The sequence below is a fragment of the Apteryx rowi genome, unplaced genomic scaffold (assembly GCF_003343035.1).
Source record: "Apteryx rowi isolate R43461 unplaced genomic scaffold, aptRow1 scaffold_57, whole genome shotgun sequence".
NCBI classification, from domain to species: domain Eukaryota; kingdom Metazoa; phylum Chordata; class Aves; order Apterygiformes; family Apterygidae; genus Apteryx; species Apteryx rowi.
The window spans coordinates 1,960,726-1,983,767 of record NW_020450838.1 but is presented as its reverse complement, the minus strand read 5'-3'; the positions used below and the strand labels follow the sequence as shown (position 1 = coordinate 1,983,767).

Below are 23,042 nucleotides of genomic sequence, written 5' to 3'. Positions count from 1 at the left end.
GCCTGGGAATAGCTGTGGTCTGTGGTAAGCAGTAACACAAGTGGCAGCAGGACTGGACCCTTCCCCAGTCATGGTGTGTCCTACAGCCCTTTTTTGGGTGAGTGCTAACATCATAACCCAAACAGGACTGTGCACCTGGCAGCAGGTTGGAGGTGGGTGGTGGTGGTGCAGCTGGCTATGAGTGTTCCCATTACCCTGCAGGGGTACTAGATCCCAGAAAGAGCCACAGTGAAATCCCCAGCTCAGGTCTCCCTGTCCTGCACACGGTACAGGAGGACCTGAAAYGAGGATTAGCTGAGCCCTGCCAAATCCCTCCCACCCGTGAGGAAAGGGAAGGGGCTGTGGAGCTCAGGGATCTCTACAGCTAGGTTGCTGGTTCAAAGCTGCCCAGAGACCGGCATCTGACAGCTCCTTCTGGCTCCGCGTAACATGCTTAGCCACAGCACAGCAGGTGGTGCAGGGGGTGGCACCCCGGCACGCTGCGGTGGCTTGCTTCTGGGGTGCTCCGCCTGGGACAGCAATGGGAACAAGTGTGTGCTGGGGTGCAGGGCTGGGCAGAGGCCGAGCAGCCATGCAGGCCCCAGTGCAGCGGGAGGCAGTATCGTGGGTGGAAAGAGCACTGTCAAGGGGCTGGCAGATGTGGGTCTGGTCCCAGTTATAAATAGTCATAGGCACGTTACCTCGTGGCTCTGCTGCCTCAGTTTCCCTGGTCTGTGAACTGGAGATGATTGAGATCTCCTGGTGACAAGCACAAAGTAAGAAGAGGCATTTTTATTTATCAGGGCAGTGGTGGGATGGGGGACTTGCGCTGCTGGACTGGTGGTGAATGACCCTGCAACTTGAATTCCTCCAACAAGACAGCACCTTCCACCAGACGCTGTTTGCTTTAAAAAAAACATTATCCAGAAAATTGCATATTCCAAAGGGGGAGTTTATTATCCACTCCAATGGCAGTGAGTGGCAGAGGCCATTAACATTACAATAAATGTCTTTTTGGTGAGACGCCTCTATAATTCACTTGGTATTTAACACTGGCCAGGGGGGCTCATCTCTTTACATAAAATACATTAAGCAAAGCACCTTTGTGAACATCCCTCTGTGCTAAAGAGCTGCTATAATGAGGGTGATTAGGAATAAGCATACAGCGCAGGCTGCTGTCTCAAAACGGTCTGGGTCACTGGCTGCAGAGCAGAGGGGACAACGATGCGCGCAAAGGACTGGTATTTGGGAGGGAACAGCTGGCTTGCTGCAGTTCATCCCAAGATGCTGGGCATCTTCCAGCACGAGAGCTCCCTGAAGGCTGGGAGTGCAGCTGCTGGAGTGTTTGATGATTTCCCCCCACCAGCCCCTCCACTCTGGTGTTTGTAGAGCTTATTATGGGCATGGCCTAAAACTAATAGCAGGCCGATGAAGAACAACATGTAATTCAACAGATGTGCAAATGTATAAATGTACTGGCAAATGCTTAATGGATTGTTCCACCACTTAATTCTCCCAAGAATGGGACTGAGAGCCAGGTCGGTGCCTTCCAAATCACAGCTCCTGTTAAAAAATTTAACCCAGAGCATGGCTGTTCCTCTTGGCAGCTGTCCAATTATTAATTTTAATGTATTGGCTGCATCTGAATGGCCTTGGACCTCTGCCCACTATTTCTATTTATTTGTTTTCCATTCATCTCTGCTAAAATTAAAACTCAAAACCTTCAAAAGAGGATGAAAAACAAACACTGAACTAATACTGCTGCCCCCATACAATTGGCAGAAATCACTGTGTTTTTTATTTCCTCTGCAGTGAGGTGAGATCTAACGCTTAAGACTCTCTGGGCCTCTCACCTAATAAATACCTTTACTAGTAGTGCAGGCACCTACACCACTAGCTGTGGCTTTGAGTCCTCCTTGCATTCTGGGCACGTCTATGAGCAGCAGCCTTTGGCTCTTTACTAAAGGTTTTTACTAGGGACTGGGTCATAGTAAATGTGGAGGCCCTGTGCTGGAGAACTTTCTGGATTAAACAAACAGTGTCTGCATGGTTCAAGAAGACTGAGCTGATGATCCAGATGGCCCCATGTAACAGTTTGGACTGCCCCTATATTATAATGCTTTGTACTGGCTGTGGAAAGAACTGCATTCTCTTAAAAGAAACATATAAATCCAAGAATAGCTTTCTTTTTTTTCTCCCCTGGCCTGTGAGAAGGATGTGATTTTGTTTCCATATAACTGAACAGGATTTTTGCCCACTGAAAAGCAGGGCTGTGATTTTTTTTTTTCTTTAAAGACAGCAGTTTTTTTCGTTTTAAAACATTAAGTGCTCTTTAGCGGTGTGAAGGGGCTTGATCAAAAGGCAAATTGCTCTCTGAGCACCTGCAAGGGCTTCCAGCAGCCCTAACATGTTCTGCAGCACCTGCCTCCCCCTCATTGCAGGGACACAGCCCAAAGAGATCACATCTGTGTTTTGCCTTCCTCTACCAGTATCTTTTAAATAGTTTTTCTTTTTTTTTTTTTTAAGCAAGAGGCTGGTAGAGATTCCTCAGGCCAAGCTTTGCCCATGCTTGACTGCAGTCAGCTGTAGTGCAGTGTTCTGCCCTGCTATAAGCATCCAGCCTGGCCAGGGCTTGCTTGACTTCTTTTTATGTCTTGGTTTGTTCTGTGAACCCATCATTATCTCAAAGTACATCACTTAATAAAATGTTTTGCTATAACAGCCCAGCTTTTTACAACGGTGTGATTCTTCGGTGATGAATCCAAGTGTGAATAATAACTAAAAAGCCAAAGATTATACACTTAAAGTGATACAATTTCTGGAACATCTTCATTTACAACTACAATACTTTAATTCTAGTTGTAACAGCACAGTGGATAGGAATTTACTGTTGATGCACAGGAAGGCAGGTAGCAGGTTACAGAAGAGATTCTTAATAAGATCCGTAAAGCACACCAAAATAAACCTTTGGTCTTCTTCAGTGCTTTGTCTTAGAATTCAAGTGTTTTCCTTCCTTAAAAACACGTGCAAATGAATGCATAGTGCAAGGACTGAGTCTGGATGAGCAAGTAACAGATTCTTCTGCTTGATAACTATAAGGATTTCCTTCCACCAATGAATAGAGTTCCCAGTTCTGCATTCAGGGCTTCATGAGGAATGACATCATCCTCCACAAATTCATCTCCGAGCTTCTTCCACCATGGCCAGCGGCTGTATTTCAGCATAGTGTTGTGGGACTGTTTGGCCTTGGTAGCTACAGGGACTGACCGACTCACAAAGATATCAAGATCTTTTTCTGTGGTCTCTGCTAGCCCTGGAGCATCTGTAATTATAAGGAGAAAAGTTTTTCATATTTTGTTTCTTATGCTGCAGTTTATGAATATTTTAAACCAAAAAGAAGTAGCCCTACCCTCCCACTGTCCCAGGTCATTCCTTTCCCTGTGCTGGCATTAGTATTTTATGGCTACATGCTAAAGTAGGTAGGAGAAGCCATCCAAATTAGGGCTAACCTGAAAAAAAAAACCCTAATGGAGAAGGCAGAATAAGGGGAAAAGCAGGACTACCTCTTTTGTGGGCAGCACTGGCAATCACCAAAATAGATTGCTTGTAAAATCATGATCTAAGAGAAAGAGGAGCTACTGTTAGTCACTGCTGCTGGATCAGCGCTCCTGGTGCAGGGTGACATCACTGCAGCGTTTCCACTGCCCTGACGCAGCATCACTGCATCATCCCTGCCTGGGGGCTCCACCGCAACGTGAGACTGTGTTGCTGGTCTGTCTGTTCAGGGAGCGATGGGCTGCAGTGACACAGCATGTGACAGACTAAGTAACGGAATTCAGTGACTTGCTGAATTTTGTCCTGCTTGGGTGCTCTCTGGTGGCTGCAGTTTGCTATTCTTGCTCTTTCATTCCACGCTACTTGTCTGGAAGTAAGATGGCACAATAGTGAATTCAGTTACAAATACAGCCAGGTCAGTGAAAATGAAGACATGACTCAGACTGCATAGCTCAGAGATTTTCCTCTTTATCTGGAAGAGTGAACCAACACCAACACTTCACTTAAAAAAAATCAAGAAAACAGAACAAGATAAAACAAATGTAGTGTAAGGGGTTGTGTAAGATCTTAGAGACTTTAATGCCTTTTACAGGGCCATTGCTTTTGTTGCAAACATATCAGAGAGATACTTCCAACAGAAGAACAAGACATAACTTAAAAAACAAGTATATATACACTTAACCTATAGCAATATATGAGTGATCTCTAACAAAGACATTTGTATCTTAAGAAATGACATATGGCAAAGAAAGAAAAATACTTCAGTTTTGAAATAAGACTTTACACTGTTCACAGTATAATCCTATAATTTTCCCTCTAAATTAGTTTAATCCAAATGGTAAGCAAAACTATGACTCTAGAGTAATCACATACTCATTAGCAGCTCCACATCAGTGTTGACCCGAGCCAGTAACGCCTCTCTCCGCTGTGTTGCTCTCCGATCCAGACTGCTCCTCAACAGGAACTGCGCCAGCTTTTCCTGGGCCTGCATATGTAATTCTTCACTCATTTCTTCTGACATTTGGGAAGCCTGGAGGAAAATAACAGTTCTTCACCATTAAGAACTGGTTATTTTAAATCTTTTGTGGGTAAATGTCTAAACAAGAAATGCAAATGCTGTTCTTAACTGTTAACTTAATTATTTTGCTTCCTGTGGAGTTCCCTCCAAAGCTATCCATCATCAAGTATATATAATTTTCCAATTACAGTTTGCTTTGACCAGTTTTATTAGATTAATGGTTAAAACCCCCAGTATCCTAGTACCTTGCTCTTGAACAAGCAGGATTGATACATGCATACCTCACATAGATTATCTTGATAAGAATTTAGGAAGTTGAATATATTTCATCCCTACAATGTGTTATGTTGCATGGATAACAGGAATTATGAAATGACTAAGAAACAGACCGGATGCAATTTGATGTAGTCATCCACCTTCTGCTTTAAAGCTAGTCTCTGCTCATCAGTCAGTCTTTTGGTGTCTTTCCAAGGAGAGAGCGCTCTTTTTTTCCTTCGTTTTTCCAAGAATTTACAAGCCTTTAAAAAGAACAAATGAGAATATGAAAATCACCCATACGAAATTTTGTTTTCTCATTTTGTTTGTAATCAGTCAGTTACAGAAAAATTTCCTGGTACTGCATCTGCTAAAACATAACTTTATCTATAATGTTGAAGAGGCAAGACATGACAGTCAGCATGAATACTAAATAATAAGTTAGAATACTAATAATCACAGAATAGTTGAGGGTGAAAGGGACCACTGGAGATTGTCTAGTTCAACCCCCCTGCTCAAGCAGGATCTGCTAGAGCACGTCACCCAGGACCGTGTCCAGTCATTTTTTTAATATCTCCAAGGAGAGAGGAGCCTTCACAACCTCTCCGAGCAACATGTTCCAGTGTTCAATCACCCTCACAGTAATAAATTACTAGCTTACCTGAGGTGTGTAGAAAATCCAGCCTTTGGTTTCAAAGCAGCAGATTTTATATTTTAGTTACCAGATTGTATGATACTTTGTAATTTATGCAAGGTGTAAACCCTCCAAGAAACTTGGGGCTCTAGGTCTATCTTCTGAACAATTTTTGAATATATTATTCCTAGAGAAGTAAACAAACTGTGCTTTTTGAGACATTGCAATAATCTGCTCAATTCTATCTATTGCCAGAACAAAATTTATATACTTACTGCTCTCTGAATGATGACAGCTGCTTTATATTCCTTAAGAGATTGCTTCTGCTGATGAAAATATCTTCTCACTCTGTACCCTCGCCAGAATCTCTGGATAGTTAATGCTGATTTTCCCTCCATTTCCTGCATGTGCTTACCTACCTGACCTAAGGACGTGACAAAAATCCAGTTATAAGACTGTGGATTGTGATCTCTTAACACTTTACATTTTTAATTCTTATACTAGACCATACCAAAAAGGTTGGGTGCTATCAGATAAAAATCCCCCTTCATTCTAAATCAAAGGCAAGGAACTAGTTGTGGGCTATTTCTCAGAGAAGAATTGTAGTCACAGTGGAGCTTTATAAACACAAGAAAACTGGCTCTCCCTTTGCCCTGCACCATTTTTGAGGCAGCAGATCTCACGCCACCATGTCTTTGGCACAGTTCCCTTGAAGAATTAGCAGGTTCTCCATCAGATAACTGGGTCAGAAGAAGAGACAGTAAGATTATAGTGCAAACAGACATGCAAGATTAGGAAATATATTTGGGGAAAACTTTCTTAAGGAGACCCAGACAGTTTAATCTTCTGATATAGTTTAATGTAAATCATACTGGCATGGATTATTTCCAGTAAGGCCAGCTGTCGTTCATGGAAGTGTCTCATGGCCCTCTGTCTCTGCAGTTGCATTTGCTGTTTTAGAGCCTCATCTTCTTTCTGTTTTTTTAAATGCTGCAGCTCCTGTTTTCGTTTAGCTCTGCAATACACAAATAAATTAACAATTTAGCTTAAATTTTACTCTTTTTGAAAGCGTCTCTCTTTCTGTTGAATGGTCCAGCAGTAAGGCAGGAAAACTGCAGAATGATCTGCCAGCTCAGCTGTTCGTATTAACATAAAGTTTCTGCAGGACCTCACCAAGCAATGAGAGATCACCAGCAAGCTAACATATTACCCACGCCATCTATAAACATAAGAAATTCTGAGCTAGTCGCTCAATTTGGTATCAAATCAAGGGATATATTTTTAATTAGGATAAGGTTCTAAGGACACTAAGGGTAATGATGCTCCATGTGGGACATTCTCAGCTAGCATGAACTGCATCAGCATGCATTGCACCTGCTTTCCACAATACATACTATTATTTTTGTACAGACTGCAGAACTAGATCTGAATGTCGGTTCTTAAGGCTAATTTCTTAAATTTTGGAAGATTTTTTTTATCCAAGAGATACAACTTGACACATTTCTTCCATCAGCATCATTAACAGAGCACTAGGAAAGAACTATCTTGCACTATTCCTTAAAATAGGAAGGCTCAAATTCTTCTTCATCTCTACTGGTTGTTGTAATTTGATGGTAGGATGTTGCCCTACTGTGCTTAGCATTACAAAAACCCCAGCAGATGTTTCACAGATGAGACACTGAGCTGAAAACTCTGTAACTGGCTCTTGAATGTTTAAGCTAATAATGGCAATAGCCTATATATCACTTATATTTATACTAACATATTAATACATAGACTAATACATTAATACCGATATAGCTATACTAAATAAATATACAGATATATTTAAACTAATAACTACTGAGACCATTTGGATACAGTCTCAGTGAAGCTTGAGGAGCTGTGAGCTAGGCTTCCCTTCCCTACCCTTTTTTATCCCAATGGACCTGGCCTCATTAGCAGATTAAGGCTTGAGACTTTACAACTTCACTCCACAATGAGGTGGTGCTTTGACACCTTCTCTTCTCCTATCACAACAAAATTATTTGCCCTCTCAGGATCTGAGTACCCCAGCTGGGCCCATAGCTGTAAATTCTGCTCTCCTCTAGCACTTTTCTAGGGACAATGAAAGGAGCTTCTTAAACATTAGGGAAGGGGAAAAAATGGACAGAGCACAGGTATAAGGGGTGGCAGGAAGGAAAAAAATTTTTTTAAAAAAGCACTAGACTAGTACTAATGTCCAGTAATTTTGATATCACTGCAGGTCATGTACCTCTAGACTCACAGTAATATTGAGGTATCTGTGTATTTCCCATTACTAGCATAAACTTAGCTGCAACTTTCCCATCAACCATAGTTTCCCCTCAGTCTCCGTAACTGAGTGGGGAAGATGGAATGGAAACTATTTTGTAGAAGAGATACTCTGGATTTAAAGATGTGGCCCTAAGTGGTAAACAGCCTCCACCACAATTTAATAGACCATAATCCTTTTATGGCAGTAATACAGACTTGAAGCACGCCCACACATTGACCTACAGAGAAAGATCATGATATATGTGATTACATCTGAATGGTCCCAAGGAAGCTAGAGGTTTTCAGCCCACACAGTTCAGCAAATCAGAGCTATAAATCTTTGCATTTTTAATCCAAGCAGGCACCTATTATACTTCTAAGCAGAATGATGTCACAGGATCAAACAGGACTTATGATGACTTTTTCTTAATAAAACTATTAATAGTTTTCCTTAGAAATCTTTAGAAGCTCCCTTACATGGAAAGCAATAAGAATATTTGATGGACTTCTCAGAAATGCATCTGTTAAGATACCAATAGCATCTGTCAGGTATTTAAAGGTTTCTTTGATACTGATTATTTCCTGTGCAGTCTGTAAAATACACACTCTTCTCCATTCTCTATTCCTCCTCATTATAAGCCATATTTGTTCGCACAAGACCACACTGTGACAGCCAAATGCCTCTGAACAGAAGTAAAACACACCTAGGCTGAGATTCAGGCTTCCTTCAGCAGTTCATGGCACAGATCAATCTTCTTCTGATTATCTGTTTACATATTTAAAATAGTTTAACTTTTGAGGCATGCATGACTAATAAAAACTATTGCCATTTTAACATTCTATAATTACTAAAAGTTCTTGAATGAACTTCAAGGAGAGATTACAAGCTGTAATATTCACTGAGGAGAGATTTCTAAAACCACAGAGTTTCAGAAGTGTGTAACTTCTAGCTTAAGATCTTCCATGGCAGCTGCAGGTGAGCCAAGTTTTGAGTTTCAGCCTCAGCAGTATTTAACTACGCTTGCTCTAAAATAGATCCCCATCACAAAACTCTGTAAATATAACCAAGTCCTGACTGTTAAGAATTCAAAGGGCCTCTTGAAAGCTCTTCTAAAGTCATGCTTACAGTATTCCAAACACTGTTTTTATTGCTCAGCATAACAGTCTAACTTCAGGTTTCAATTAGACAGGACAAAAACACTGGCATTGTACAGTTGCTATATTGTACTCAGTACATCAGGACTGACTGGGCCATAAACACACAACTCTAAAAATGTTAATATGTTTCCATTCCTTTCAATTTTAAACCAACACATACAAAAGTCTGTTTAGTGACTTGGGAACTGCTTACTTAAGAGGCAAGCACTGAAGTTTGCAGTATTGAAAATATAACACAAGAAATTTAAGCAGCTAGCTCATTGCTGATAACCTCGCCACCCTTTCCTTTCTGCTTTAGGAAGTTATGTCTTACCCATACTGCAAGTTTTCTGTGCTATGATTTTGGCTTGCAGACTCGCAAGATGCCTAATGTGGGCAGAAATATTAGCCTAAAGAAAGAATTTGGTGGAATAGGAAGGAGGCACAAGAGTGTCATCCTTGGTATTCCAGCACAAAACCTGAAGTGCCTAGTGTCCCTCAATGGACAGACTGCTTCCTCCTGCAAATCTTCCAGAACGTAAAGATTACTCCCTACATAGTCCAATATCTTTTTAATGCCAGTCCAGACGACAAACCATAACTGTCTGCTCTCTAACAGCTTGATCAGAATACAGTGTGATTTGGCTAATTGATTTGTAAGATTTAGTTTAGACAGGACAGCGCTTAACATGTGCAGAAAGGGCTCAATACAAACCTAGTGTGGAGTCTGAGCTTTATTTAGATCCCTTTACCTGTGTTAAAAATTCACATTTAACTTCTCAAAAGAGTTAGCAAAGAGATACTGCCTAACATGCTAATATTACCGCTGAAATCCTACATTAGGTAACACAAGCATTTTTTATGTAGTTTTATTATTCTGCAGTGCTTCAAGCCAGATGATATTATTTCTAGCTCATTGAAGTGACCATATGTATGACACTTACTCAAGATTTCAAATATTAATGTAGCACACCGTCTTGTAAGCACTATACTGAGCAAGCAGTATAGTTCTTGGTTTCTGTAGCACTCCACCCTGACTCCAGGGCAGCTCCACATTTAATTTATGGTGGAATTTTATAACAAGTTAACTGTGAACATGAGTTCTGTTACCAGCATATTATCTCCTAGTGTTACTTAGTGAGATCCAATGCTACACTGTCCCTCCCACACTTTTAGTTTACCATACGGCATAAATTTTTTACACAGAAAACACATAAAAGCATCATAGAAGTAAGTTGTTTCATGGAGAAGAGGAAGTTTGGCAGCTGGGAAAGGGACAGTTGGAGCTTTTGGCATCAGAGTGGCAGTTTGGTATTGCTGGAAAAGCACATTGTTTGGATGTTTCTGCTAAAATAATCTGCAGTGAAACAGCTCATATTGACATTACATTACTTTTATGTTTCAAAAATAACAGCTGACTGGAAAAAGGCATCTTCAAGACAGAGGACCTGTTGGTCAGCCCAACCTCATTCCCTGGGACGTGGGAACAAGTCCTCTGGGAAACCATTTCCAGGCACATGAAGGACAGGAATATTTATCAGAGCACAGATTTACCAGAGGCAAATCGTGCTTGCCCAACCCGATTGCCTCCTGTGATGAGATGACTGGCTCTGCAGATGAAGGTGAGCAGCGGATGTCATTCACCTTGACTTTAGCAAGGCTGTCATCATAGTCTCCCACAGACTGGAGGGTGGGGTTGACACTCAGAGAAACCTCACCAAACAGAAAATGGGTCAACAGAAACCACAGGAAGTTCAAACAGAAAGTCCTGCGCCTGGGACAGAATAACCCCATGACTCAGTACAGGTTGGACACAGACTGCCTAGACAGCAGCTCCACTGAAAAAGACCTGGGGTTCTGGTGGACAAGTCGAACGTGAGCCAGCAGCATGCCCCTGCGGTAACAAAGGCCAGCTGCAGAGCGGGCTGCACTAGCAAAACCTAAAGCAGCAGGTCAAAGGAAATTATTATTTCCCTTTACTCAGCACTCATAACGGCACAGCTCAAATACTGTCCATTCTGGGTGCACCCCCCCCCCCCCCAGTACAAGACAAATACTGACAAACTGCAGAGAGTTCAGAGGGGGACAGTTAGGGGGTGGCATGTATAATGATATATGAGGACAGGCAAATGGCTGGCTTGGTTTAGGCTGGCTAAGGGAGAAGAAATCTGATTTCTGTCTTCCGTTACCTAAAGGGAGGGTTATAAAGACACAGCCAGACTTAGAGGTGCACAGCTGAAGGACAAGAGGCACTGATAACAAGTTGCCACAAGGAAAATTCCCACTGCCTCTAAAGGAAAGAATTCTTCGCAAGTCGAATGCTGCAGCTTCAGGACGGGGGATCCTTGGAGATCTCCAAAACTGGCCATGGCCCCATGCAGCCTGATCTAATTTTGAGGCTGGCCCTGCTTTGAGCAGGAGGTTGGATTAAATGACCTCTTAAGTTTTTCCTGTGACTCTGTGACCTGAGGAAAACCAGATCAAACCTTTTTACTAGATTCTTCTCCTGAGTGCTTTTTACAAAACAATGCTGTTTACCTGAAGCTTCTTTGTAAAGCAGTCACTGCTTGAGGAAGTTTTTTTAGTCTTTTCCTTGTCTGAAATCCCCTCCACGCAGCCTGGATTAAACAAGCTGCTTGATGCTGCCTCTGAAATTAATAAAACAGGTGGTAGGATATTTTCTCTGCATACAAAAACACTTTATTACCACTTGCGTATTTGGAACAATCTCAGTGTTTGGCCAAAATAACATCAGTGTTCAAATGCATCAAGATGCAGTGTTTCTGTTATAGGAGCTTAAATTCTCGAAACTGTAAGAAAATTATTACCATGAACCCTGTATTTGCTCCAAAGGCAGCTCCTCCGATCATCTCAATCAATGTTTTCTGGTAAACAGATGAATCCACAGCACAAATATAAAATATATATTAGCTGCATTAACTAATGTTAGAAATTTGAATTTAAAACAACCGAAGCACTTGATATTTCAAGTGTTGACTCAAAATACCAATACTAGAGAGGACAGAAAGAAATTTGCAGGAGTAACATTAAGAAAAATATTATTATTTGGAGCATAGTTGAAAATCACTGAAATGCAACAAACATGGAAAAAATCAATTCTATTTTTACATGGTAATTTTTCAGAAAAAAATCCCACTCTATTTAAGATGGAAGCAGGTCTCTACAAATATAACACTGATTTCCTTTGAACTATTATCTCCGAGAAACCTGCATGTAAAATTTTGGTAATAAGTTCATAAAACTTACTACCAAAATCTGCTCTTGTCCTGAGAACACAGCCCGGAAGATGTTCTTATTGCGCATTTTCTCATCTGGAGTACATTGCTCTTAATTCTATGTGAATGCTCCCAAGAATTCAGAGATCTGCATTTATAACACTGCTGTGAAATGAGCAAATAAAGTTATTTTTGTTTTGTAATTAACAAAATTAAATTAAATTGTTTCCCTATGGTTGTATTAGAAATGTATGGTGAATCTGCAAAATAAAGCCAATCGCTTGAGCCACATTCCAGTACCTTAATTATATGACAATTTCTTGATGTCTTCAAAAATGATAGGGGGAAAAAAAAGAATAAATAGGAAATTAAAAAAAATCCATTGATATAGTGAACAAATAATGCAAGCTTTGAAAAACGGAGACAAAGTGATATAGTAAATTCATTATAAACATATGTAAATCACATGTAACTAGGGTTTCACATAGGAAAGTGTCATTAAAATTCAGCACCTGCATTTCCCCTTTTCTATTGGATTGTTCTGAGTATAGCAGGTCCAAAAGTTGACTGAGATCTCTGTCAAATCCTTTGCCAGTCCACTGCTTAGTTAAAAGTGCTTTCAGTCCTAAGAGAGAGAGAAAAGAATAAGCATGCTATACTGCTAAGGTGATTTTTTTTCCCAAGATTTCAAACTAACATTTTTCAAGTCGAAAAATCAAATCTGATTCTGTGTGTAAAGGAACAGTAGACTAGAGCCGAATACGATCAGTTAACTTTGAATTTCAGTGTAGAATATTACCAATGAATATCTGGTGCTCCAATCATTACAGCAGTGCTATACAATTATAGTTTTGTATGCCCAAGGCACTACCTAGGGTGTCCACACAACTGGCAGTTAAATTATCAATATACTTTTAGTGTCTTATCGATAAGTCTCTGTAAGGTACTAAGAGGATGTAATGCACCATGCAAGTGCAAGGTTTTATTAGCACTGCTTTCATGTATTTCATAATAAAACTTATTTGCTTACAACTGGAATTCTTTGATGTCTTATCTCTACAGCATAGTGTGTAGCCCAGTCCCTGAGACAAAATAGCTTTTTAGGCTCAAAGTAGCTGAAAAGCGCACTTGTGCTCCCCCAATACACACACACACACGCACCCCCTGCGCTGCACGTAGAAGGACACAATGTAGACAGTAACACATGCCTTCTTAGCTTAGAGAAATCCCAGAGCTTGTGAGTTTTCCAGGGAGTCTGAGGGAGAAAGGACATCAGGAAGTAGATGCGTATTTGGACAGACTCCTGAAGAATTCCTGTTTCAGATAACCTTTCTGTCCCCAAGTCATTATCCATAAGCAACTTCACACAGTGGGTAACTCCAAGCAATAACCCATCATGCACACTTACAGGATTTGGATATGAGGCACAAAATCCTCCATGAGAACAGGAACGGCACCTCTGCTCTATCAAATATGTACCACTTCGGAATAACGGTTATGGTTAAACACTTGGGAAGAGATATGGGTGAGATGCCAGATAGAGTCAGTGGTTACCCCAAGACTGCCTGAGCTCTGCGGCAGCAAGTAGCCCAGCCACACAAGGCGGTTCCCTCACAGAAGTCTGTAGGTCTGACACAACCCATTTGCCAGTTTCTGTAGACTAGGCAGCAATATCTATGGACCTTTCAGCTAGTGACAAGTAGTACCTCAAGTGTGCCTCTCGGACATATCATCCCATGCAGATAAAAAGACCAGGCCCTTCTGGAATCCTGAAGTAAAGACTGTGCTAGCCTTGAAGATGCGAGTTTTAGGGGATTTCTTCACCTCAGGGTGGCTGTAGTTACTGGCAGAAGGCTAACACAGAAGTACCTCATACTGGTAAGAGCTCTGAACCATTGTGAAGCCAAATTACTTCAATGAAATGGCCAAGATGGTGGAAATGCTGTAATGCTTCTTTGTTGCTGCTGTTCCTCAGACCTTCTAAAAGATACCAGAGCCTGAGTGAAAGTTAACCTAAGGGCTCCAACTAAAAAAAAAAGATGTGATTTTTTTTCTTACTGGAAGCAGGAAATATGCACAGAAGGAAGAGTCTCTGAATGACTGTGGCATTTTGTTGGTTCCAGACCAAAATAAACTATAACCCCTAAAGCATATTTCTTTGATGGAGACTTGCATCTCTTTAGACAAGCCACTGTTCTACAGCTGGGATGAGCAGCCCATCACAACAGCTTCAGCAGAATCCACAACATGATACTAGCATTAGGCAAGTTGTATTTCACTTCATATTGAAAAGAAGCCCTCTCTCAATTTTGTAGGTAAGAATGGTAAAAGCTGCCCATCTGATTCAGAAATTTATCTGGCTAGTACTGCCTAATAAGTAGTCAGACATAAAAAAAAAAAAAAAGGGAATAGTCCTTTTTTTTTTTTTCCTAGAGATTGCCCTTCTCCTTGCCTAGAGATTGTTTATTGCCCTTGTCCCAAAAAGACTAAGGCTTCCCACAAGCAGTTCTGACCATCAATGATAATCAGAATATAAAAGCACTAGCAAACATCAAGTCCTTTTTTCTAGTCTCTGTGGACATGGGAGCAGAGGACAAAAGGGTTTGCTGGAGCTCCTTGCTAGGCTGAAGGCAGAAGCATTAGATGGGACACCACATTAGATAGTGAAGAAAAGACAGCAAGTTATATGCATACTCAGTCTCCTCATCTAAAGGCATCAGGACAGAAAGACAAACTTATTTGACGAATTCTTGGAAGGGGTTCATTTCAATCACTTGCACATCTGAAGACAGCCAACTCCTCATTAGCAAAGCAGCACCTATCAGATAAGCAGACCTGTAACAGCTAGGGTCAAAAGATGGCTTTAAGCAAAACTTCCATGCTTCTGAACTAGTGAGGCTTAGCAGACTGGCAGACATCCAACACACAGCTCTCACTGAAGCAATACAGGTACCTGCTACCTAGGATCCATCAATATCCAGACTTTCCAGGAAAGAAGATGCACTACATCACATAGAAAGAAGAAGTGACCCAGACTGAAAGTGACAAACGACACGTAAAAGAGGCAAGTTACCATATGAAGAGTCCTCAATGCACAGAAGAAAAAAAATCTAGGAAGCAGAAACAGGGACAGCACCTTAAACTACAATGAAAATGAACAAGGCTGGGCAGGGCGGGGAGCAAACAGCACTGCAGGTTCCCTCTCTATTGGAGAGCTGCAAATTGAGATGCCACTGGGCAACCTCCACCTTTGTGTTTTTAAACTGAACGGGAGAAGCAGCAGAGCAATTGGTCCCATGCATGTTTACAAACCTTTGTAGCGAGTTGTGAGTAACTTCACAAGCTGCTGGCAAAACGTTGCCAGTGAAAGTAGCAGTTTTGTAGCAGCATTTCCTATGACAGGATTGGTGGTGGAGGAAAGCTTATAAACAAGTTCATCCAAAAGAGAGTGAAGAATCTTCTCATCAACACGAAGCAAGACAGGACTGGATTAAAAAAAAAAAAAAAAAGGAAAAAATTCAAAGTGTTATAAACTATGAGCTTTTCAACAGTGACTTCCTTTCAGAAATGTCAGACATTGGGCAATTCAACACGCCCAAGTAGCTGCACCAGCAGTCTGATCCAGGATGGGAAGAAAAGGATGTGAATAGGTTGGGGGTTTTTTTGGTCAATGAGTTGATATTCTCATGTTAATTCCAATTAAAATCAGAAAAACAGTATTACCAACTCATTCATGGCTGCCAGCGACTCAGTGGCAGAGGCAGTACTAGCGTCTCAAACAACTGATTCCCATCGCCTCAGTTTAAAAATGGGATAAAGAAAATAAAAAATGTTTCTTTTCTACAACAAAGACTGTAGAAATAACCACAATTTTTATATGCAAATTATTCTATTTTACAAAGCGGGAATAAATTGATTTTTAAATTTAAAATTCAGAAAGAAAACAAGGATATAAAACCAACTGACCTATTGACCCTCAAAATATCGTGTAAAACAGACATCATTATAATTGCTGTTTCAACGTCATCTGTCATTAGCAACTGCAGGAAATGATCATTTTGCAGGACTGCAACACAAGAAAAACAAACAAAAAGCAATCTGAACCATGGATGCAAAGATATTTATTTGTTTTTATAGTATTTTTATGGAACACAAGCCATAACAAAGAAACATCACATAGTGTTTCTAGAGCGGACTTTCTCTACACCAAAACTTACAGGAAAAGTAAACTACTTCAACATCTTAAAAACATGTTGAGCCCTGATTTTTCTTTGGAAATCCGTTAGGCACCTGGTGTTGCAATGGCATAAAAATCTTTAAAACCTTTTATGTTACACTTACACCTCCTTATTGTTACAGCTGTAGCATTATCACGGGGCACCAATATCCAGAAAAGATAAGCACTTCAAACTTAAGAGTTTGTTACACCAGGTTTATTTAATCTAAGTCCACTGATGTCATTAAAGTACCATCATTTTTTATTCAAGTGTATTATTATTTACATATTTAGTAATTTTTCCAGTCATTCTTTTTTTAGTTAAACATCTTATGAACCTTAAGTTTTTGTGTTAGAAACAAAAACAAATTCTGCTTCTAATCATCACCTAGGAATTAGTGTGACTAACGTTGGTTTAACTGATAGCTTATTTTGCCCAAAGTGTAAAGTTTCTTAGATATTCATATAATTTTCTGGCATGGAAAAAAATTCAGAAATCTGCTGCCAAGTCTATCCCCTTTTTAGGGCCTGTCATGTACTCTGGTCAAATTTCTGCATACACAGAGACAGATTAAAGAGATCAACTGTATTTTACCAGGAAACAAAAACAAAACCAGATTTTTTTAAAGATAGAAAATTATAAAGGGAAATTGCACTAAGACACCTTTATTGTTTATGTGCTCTAAAGAGCACTCTAATTAAAAAAAGAAATAGATGGAGATTGGCTTAAGACTGACTCTTGACACCTGTAGCTATAGTAAATCAATTTGGGGGTGTTTTATGAGTTTAATTTTCTCTTACCACACTCTGTCAGTTCAATATGCCCACCGAACAGCCAGCAGATGGCATCAGTTACTGTACGGAAACAGTGTAAAAAATCTTTTTTTTCTTCATCCTAAACAAAAGAGAAGTAGATAAATGCATGTGTATGTGTCTTCCTTGATGACTATAGCTTGATGTAGTGGGAAAGCCTGTGTGTTTCAGGGATTCTGAGATCAGCTCCACCAGGAGCTTCCCAAATCATGTTGGTCAAACCCCAGGAACAAGTCAAAAAAAGAACCTGTAAATCCTTCCAGGCCAAAGATCAGTCAACAATGTATACCAAAAAAAGCATCCACTCTTTAAAATTTTATAATAGGGATGCAGAAAGCTTGTTTATTCCTTCAAAACTTGATGGCACAGGAAGGCTAAGACAACAGATAACAGCTCAATACAAATATATCATAGATTTAATCCACAAAATGGGAAATAAGTTATTTAAGATTAAAGCACAAAACCAAATGATGCAAAGCAGCCAAAGATACAGTTCAAACGCAAAAGGTCGCTAAGGACTGGCCCAGTGAGGCTTCAGATACAGTTCCGAGTTGGAGCTCTGGGAGCAAAAACCAAACCACCGTCAAGCTGAAGCTTGATCAGTGTACGAAACAGACTGTATGTGTTTGCTTGTGATAACACTTGACTGGACACAATAAGCAGGAAGAATTCAGGTTTTAATACATGAACACACATACACACACAGAGTCAAAAGTCTGTTTTCCAAGTGTGATTCACAGGCCACTGGAAACCTAAAGCCTTGGTGGGCGGACAGCTAAGGGTCTTTTGATAGTTCAACGTTGCTGACAAATGTTATTATACAGCACTCAGTCTGACATCTTCCTCGTTARGTGAACTTCCACAAATAAAACTCTGGAAAAGCCATTCCTATATCTGAGCTGTAAGTCCCAAACATCCATCATGGTTTAACAGTATATTTGGTTCATACTGACAATGAGAGATATGAAATATAGTACTAAGTTAAGGCATAATATTATCTGTTCTGTGTTTTGGCAATATGTTGGTTTCTGGTAGCTATTTCAGTACTTCCCTTGACTTCAAAGGCTTGTACAGAAAGCAAGTGAGGCCAGAATAAACTACAAATCTCTGCTGGTAGAGTGGGATTTCCAAAGCTCCACGGAGCAAGCATCAAGTCTGGGTGCCCAGTCACCTCTGAGACCACAAATTTTAAAAGCTAAAGTACTGACTATAGCATACATTGCATTTGCATTTAAAAGTAATTGTTGCCCACAAGCCTAACTCAAGTAGCATGTAGGTTGAAATACATAATAAGAAAGTGTGGGGGAAATTACATATTGTGGGTAAGACTTGAATCTCCTGGGATGTCATTCAGGAAGTTTGCTTCTTAAGCACTACACGCGCTTTAAAAGTATTGAACTAACAGAAATTATGCCATTTTAGTGATTTTTTCTGAGAAGTGATTATATATGTGGCACCCAGCATAATATGCAAAGAAAAACTTTGACTAAATGCACAAAGTCATTGAGCCAAAAAATGAGACACTAAGGGGAAATAAAGAAAAAAAAGAAATTAAAAGAAACTTTCAGAATCTGTGAGGTTGGTTATGCAAATTATTCTAAAATCTTTTTGCTGATTCCGGATCTCTGAATGCTTCAAAAGCATGAGGAAATTCAGGTGGGCAAAACCCTCCTTCTCTGCAAAGAAGGGTAGAGTTGTGAGAAAGTGCTCATATCTACTAATTTGCAAAGTCTCCCTTTGAGGTTCCCAATGTGCCAATTCAGAATCAGTGAACATTTTTGTATTTTTTTTTTTTGCCAATTTCACTGCAGAAATATGGCAAAACAGATTTCAACATTTCTGACTTAGAGTCTGCTACCTTAAGATGTCCTAAACCATACCTTCTTTTTTGTAAAGCTGAATAAAGTAGTAAAAACACAGCAGCTGCAAAGACCGAAGTAATTATACGCAAATCAAAAAAAACCCCAAAACACTATGATGATTGGGAGGCTCCCTTTTGTAAGGCATTTTTCTTCTATCTAACTCTTTTAATTCTTCTATCCTACTTATAATTGCCTTTTTCCCCCTTTTGAAAACAACCTACAAGTAGTAGCCAAACACTCTAAACAATTGTATGGTAATGAGCTAGTTTTTGCACACATAATAGACTGAATGCTCCAAGATGACAGATCTCAGTTTCTAAGCTCCAGGACGTAAGAAAAATTTTTGTAATTTCTGGAAAATAAAATTTCATAATACAGTGTACCTAGAATAATATCTTACTTATAGAATATAAAAGCTTGGAAAGTTCACAGAGGTGCTCTGCTTTTTTAACTATGAAATTTAAATACCTTGATTGCTCGGATGAATCGTGCTTGCAGGCGTCTTCCCAAAAACAGCAGGTTGTCTATAGCTGAAGGAAGAAATTTCTTGTAAAATTCCTCAGGATCTTCTTTCACCTCTAGTCCCACACAACAATGACTGAAATGAAAAAAAAAACAACAAACCACACACACAAACCAACCTGAATAGTCCAGGGCCTCCTGTTTGAACAGCTTTGAATGAATGTCATGTCACCAGAGAAGAAATGCTTGACTGGAATGGGACAATTCAACACTGAACAACAGTTAACTGCTGTGACTAGCTCCAAGGTAGCTGCCTCACAAGGAAGAGGAATCACTGTGAGGCTGGAGACTCCAAGCATATTACTACTTATTACAAAGTAATACTTACTAAGCATGTCTCAGTTTAAAAGACAGCCAAGTCACCTTCCCCTTTAGCTCCACAGGACCTGTTCAGGTCTGTTCCATATGCTAGTTAAAGGCTCTGATGGTCACCAGGAAAAAAAGCAAAATAGAAAGGTAGACATAAACCTGATAAAGTGGATGCAGAGCAGGCAATGAAAGTATGTATAAAAAATGTTCAGTGATTCCATCTGTAACTTTCCTCTACTTGAGGAATACATGCGGGCTAGAAATCAGTTCCTCAGATCTGAGTTTTGTTATTTTACCTACTACAAACATGTTGGTCATTTCTGGAAGACCGTTCACAAGAAACTGCTCTGCAAGTTTCACAACTGGTAGCTTTTTCACTCTGTACTCTGCACTGACACTAGTGCAACAAAAGAGTTTTCGTAACTTTTTATGAATTTTGTTTTCTGACATATTATCTGAGCTTTCTTAGCTTGTTGTGAATGTGTACATGCAAAGCTTTGCTTACCGAAGCCCTTGGAAGCAAATTCTAGGCATGAAGCTGTGATTCGTGTAGTTGCAAAAGGACATTTTTACAACTAAAATAAATTCCATTTTTCTCTGAAAATTGAAATAGCTTATAAGAGATGATTTAAGCGTCATACAGCTCTGGCGATAAATCTTGTATCTGTTAGTGAAATTCCTAGCATTACAAATTCATCTTGTAGATACGGTATAAATAAAACATGGCTAATTTTGTCATGTCTTAGAATGTTGCTCCCTAGTTAACTCAAAATCAAGTACAACCTGGGGAAAACGTAAAAGTTAATTCTTTCTCCTGACATTGAAAACTGAGATTGGATCATGGGATTTAAGTTTACAGTTGCCTTATTTGCTAGCTATGAATTCAACTAAATTATGATCTTCTTATTAAACCACTACATCAAGCTATCTGGTCTGTATTAATTGTATCCTCTATTATGTTTAAAATTTAAATAGATATATTCACTCAAGCCAAGCTGTGAATTAATCAGGCTGAAGATTTTTGCAAATGAATTTTAAATAACCAATTTTTTAAATAACTGCCATTCAAAATTAGTAATTACTCAGCAGAAATTGTGACATAGATAAGCACTGTTTACAAAAAAAGGTAAACCCAACACACAAACTGTTCCCACCAGTTTGCCCAGCTCAGTGAAACAGAATTCAAATGAATTAAACAGGACCAGTTAGGCTATGCCTGACCCCTCTGCTCTTGACTGCTCCCTGCACTTTAACCCTGGCCTTTCCTGAACAACAAGCCTTGTTCTGGATGGGAGCCAATGCATTATAGCTTGAAAAGAAAAAGAGCAAGATGAAAGCCCAGAAGAAAACAAGAAGAAAACTTCTGAGCAATTTTTCTTACCTTAGTATCTCTGCTAGCTGGGCAGCAGTAGCCCAGCCTCCACGCAGTCGAGAGTAGTCTTGTCTAAGGATGAGCATGCAGTACTGAGTAAGATCATAATAGTATATTTCTTGCTTAATTTTTTTTGATTCTTTACGTCCCAAGGAAGCACTATTTAAAATTTCTGTGGGAAGAAAGCAGAAAATAGGCTAGGAGGATCATATGATTCTGATGCAAAAGAATGATTTTTTTTTTTTTTTTTTCAAAACATAACATAATACGTGTACGCACACTAGGATCAATGTAGTTCTAAAAGTGGTAACATAAAACAACTTATCGGCATTTTTCACTCCTACAGCTACAATGTACTTGTTAGATTATATCACCATTAGGAAGGACAACTGAGCTTAGATTTCCAGTTTTTTCATCATATATTCAAGTAGTAAAACATACATTATCTGGGATGTATCCCATTTGTATGAATTTCCTAGGCCAAATAAAACCATAATGAAAAGCCACTGTGAAATGTATAACCTCCTTATAATTACATCCCAATTTAGAACAGGACCTAACTTGTTTCCACTGTTTCTATGGGCAGTGGATATGAGGCCAAGGGGAGGATATGGGGACTCATACAAGCTTGTGATTGTGTTTCTGCATTAAGGCTTAAAAATTGCTTACTAACAATCACTCTCAGCCCCTCTGGCTCTCTACCCAAAAGTGCTGGGAGAAGTTATTTGACCAAGCATGAGATCCCTGCCCATAACAGCACAGGTCTTACAAAAATGGTAACAGTGGAGAGGGATAAAAGAGCTCCCCTCCATTCCCTCCCCTCTCATCCTCCCTTGTGTTCCCAAGCCAAATGCCACCCATGTACAACTGTCAGGAAAAGCTGTATGATCAAACTTATGGAGTTTCCAGCCCTGCTAGAAATATGGAAAAAGAAAAATCTTCTGAATTTAAGGAGGCAGAATGAAAAAAGCCTGTCCATACTTCGCTATCTCATCCTTTTATTTTAGGAAAGGTATTAATTACCCTTTAACTTCAGAAGCAACACCGGGACGTCCTCATCTTTGCTCTCCGAGACCTGAGCAGCCAAGGCCAGCACCCTGGGGTCCACGGCTGCCGGCCTCGCGCCGGGCGTGTTGGCCATAGGAGGCCGAGAGGGGCCCACAACGAGCGAACAACAAGTCCCTCTCACTTTTTAATTGTTCCGCGTAGGTGTGGGGTCCTTATGCGACTACTTCCATCAAACCACCAGCTGCTGCACCACCAGCTTGGAGCTCAGGCCCTCGGCCTCGGGCTGCGAGCCTGCCCCTGAGGAAAGGGGCACAGGTGGTGGTGGGGGGCACATCCAGGCTGCTCTGCCGGCCTCTGAGGGGGAGCCCTGCCCGCCCCCTACCCGCCAGAAAACCCCCGCGAGGCCCGGACGCCACGAACGGGGCCGGAGCTGCGGAAGGCCCCGGCTCGCCCTCCCCTGCAGGCCCGGCGGGGCCCCGCCGCGGCCGCCCCTCGCCCCGGCCGGCAGAGGAGGCTCGGAGCACTGCCACGGCCGCTCCAACGGCCGCGCGGGGCCGCCCCCACTTCGGCCGCGCGAAGGGGGGGAGGGGGAAAGCGGAGGAATGGGACCGCCGGTTCTAACGAGGGGGCGCCGCTTCCAACCCCCCCCATCCCCTCCCCGCTGGTGGTCGCGGCCGCTCTCCACCAACCAGAGCGCACGCCTGAGAGAGGAGGGTAATATTTGCATATCCGCGTGCGGGCTCGCGACTCCAACCGCCCCACTCGTGGACCTCTACAGAGGGCCGCCTCGAGGCCACACCCCGCGGCCCAATCCGAGCCCGCGCCGCAGGTGACGCACGCCTTGAAGGGGAG

At 40.9% G+C, this 23,042-nt stretch overlaps 1 protein-coding gene across 2 annotated transcripts; it reads right to left on the bottom strand.

Moving 5' to 3' along the window:
* Positions 1-986: 986 nt before the first annotated feature.
* Positions 987-22,963, bottom strand: IQCB1 (IQ motif containing B1). 2 transcript variants are annotated; one of them, XR_003256080.1, is made up of 15 exons: positions 22,880-22,963; positions 22,206-22,487; positions 21,192-21,354; positions 19,448-19,577; positions 17,106-17,199; positions 16,055-16,154; positions 15,401-15,573; positions 12,601-12,713; positions 11,391-11,500; positions 6,314-6,456; positions 5,717-5,865; positions 4,942-5,070; positions 4,408-4,564; positions 3,543-3,901; positions 3,211-3,301 (listed from the first exon to the last, which is right to left on the bottom strand). XR_003256080.1 is itself a non-coding variant. In XM_026082194.1 (14 exons), exons 2-14 carry the CDS (start codon positions 22,321-22,323, stop codon positions 3,072-3,074), a joined length of 1,809 nt encoding a protein of 602 aa, XP_025937979.1. In that variant the 5' UTR covers positions 22,324-22,487; positions 22,880-22,963; the 3' UTR covers positions 987-3,071. The 2 variants fall into 2 exon arrangements, 1 of the variants encoding a protein (XP_025937979.1); XM_026082194.1 differs by lacking the exon at positions 3,543-3,901 and having other exon boundaries at positions 987-3,301.
* Positions 22,964-23,042: the final 79 nt, after the last annotated feature.

Bases quoted from the DNA above. Each gene is read 5' to 3' on its own strand.
- IQCB1 (XM_026082194.1), bottom strand. From the start codon at position 22,323: ATGGCCAACACGCCCGGCGCGAGGCCGGCAGCCGTGGACCCCAGGGTG. The intron at 21,355-22,205 runs GTAATTAATACC...TTCTTCCCACAG, and splicing joins GTTGCTTCTGAAGTTAAAGG to AAATTTTAAATAGTGCTTCC. The intron at 12,714-15,400 runs GTTTGTAAACAT...TCTCTCTCTTAG, and splicing joins ACTCACAACTCGCTACAAAG to GACTGAAAGCACTTTTAACT.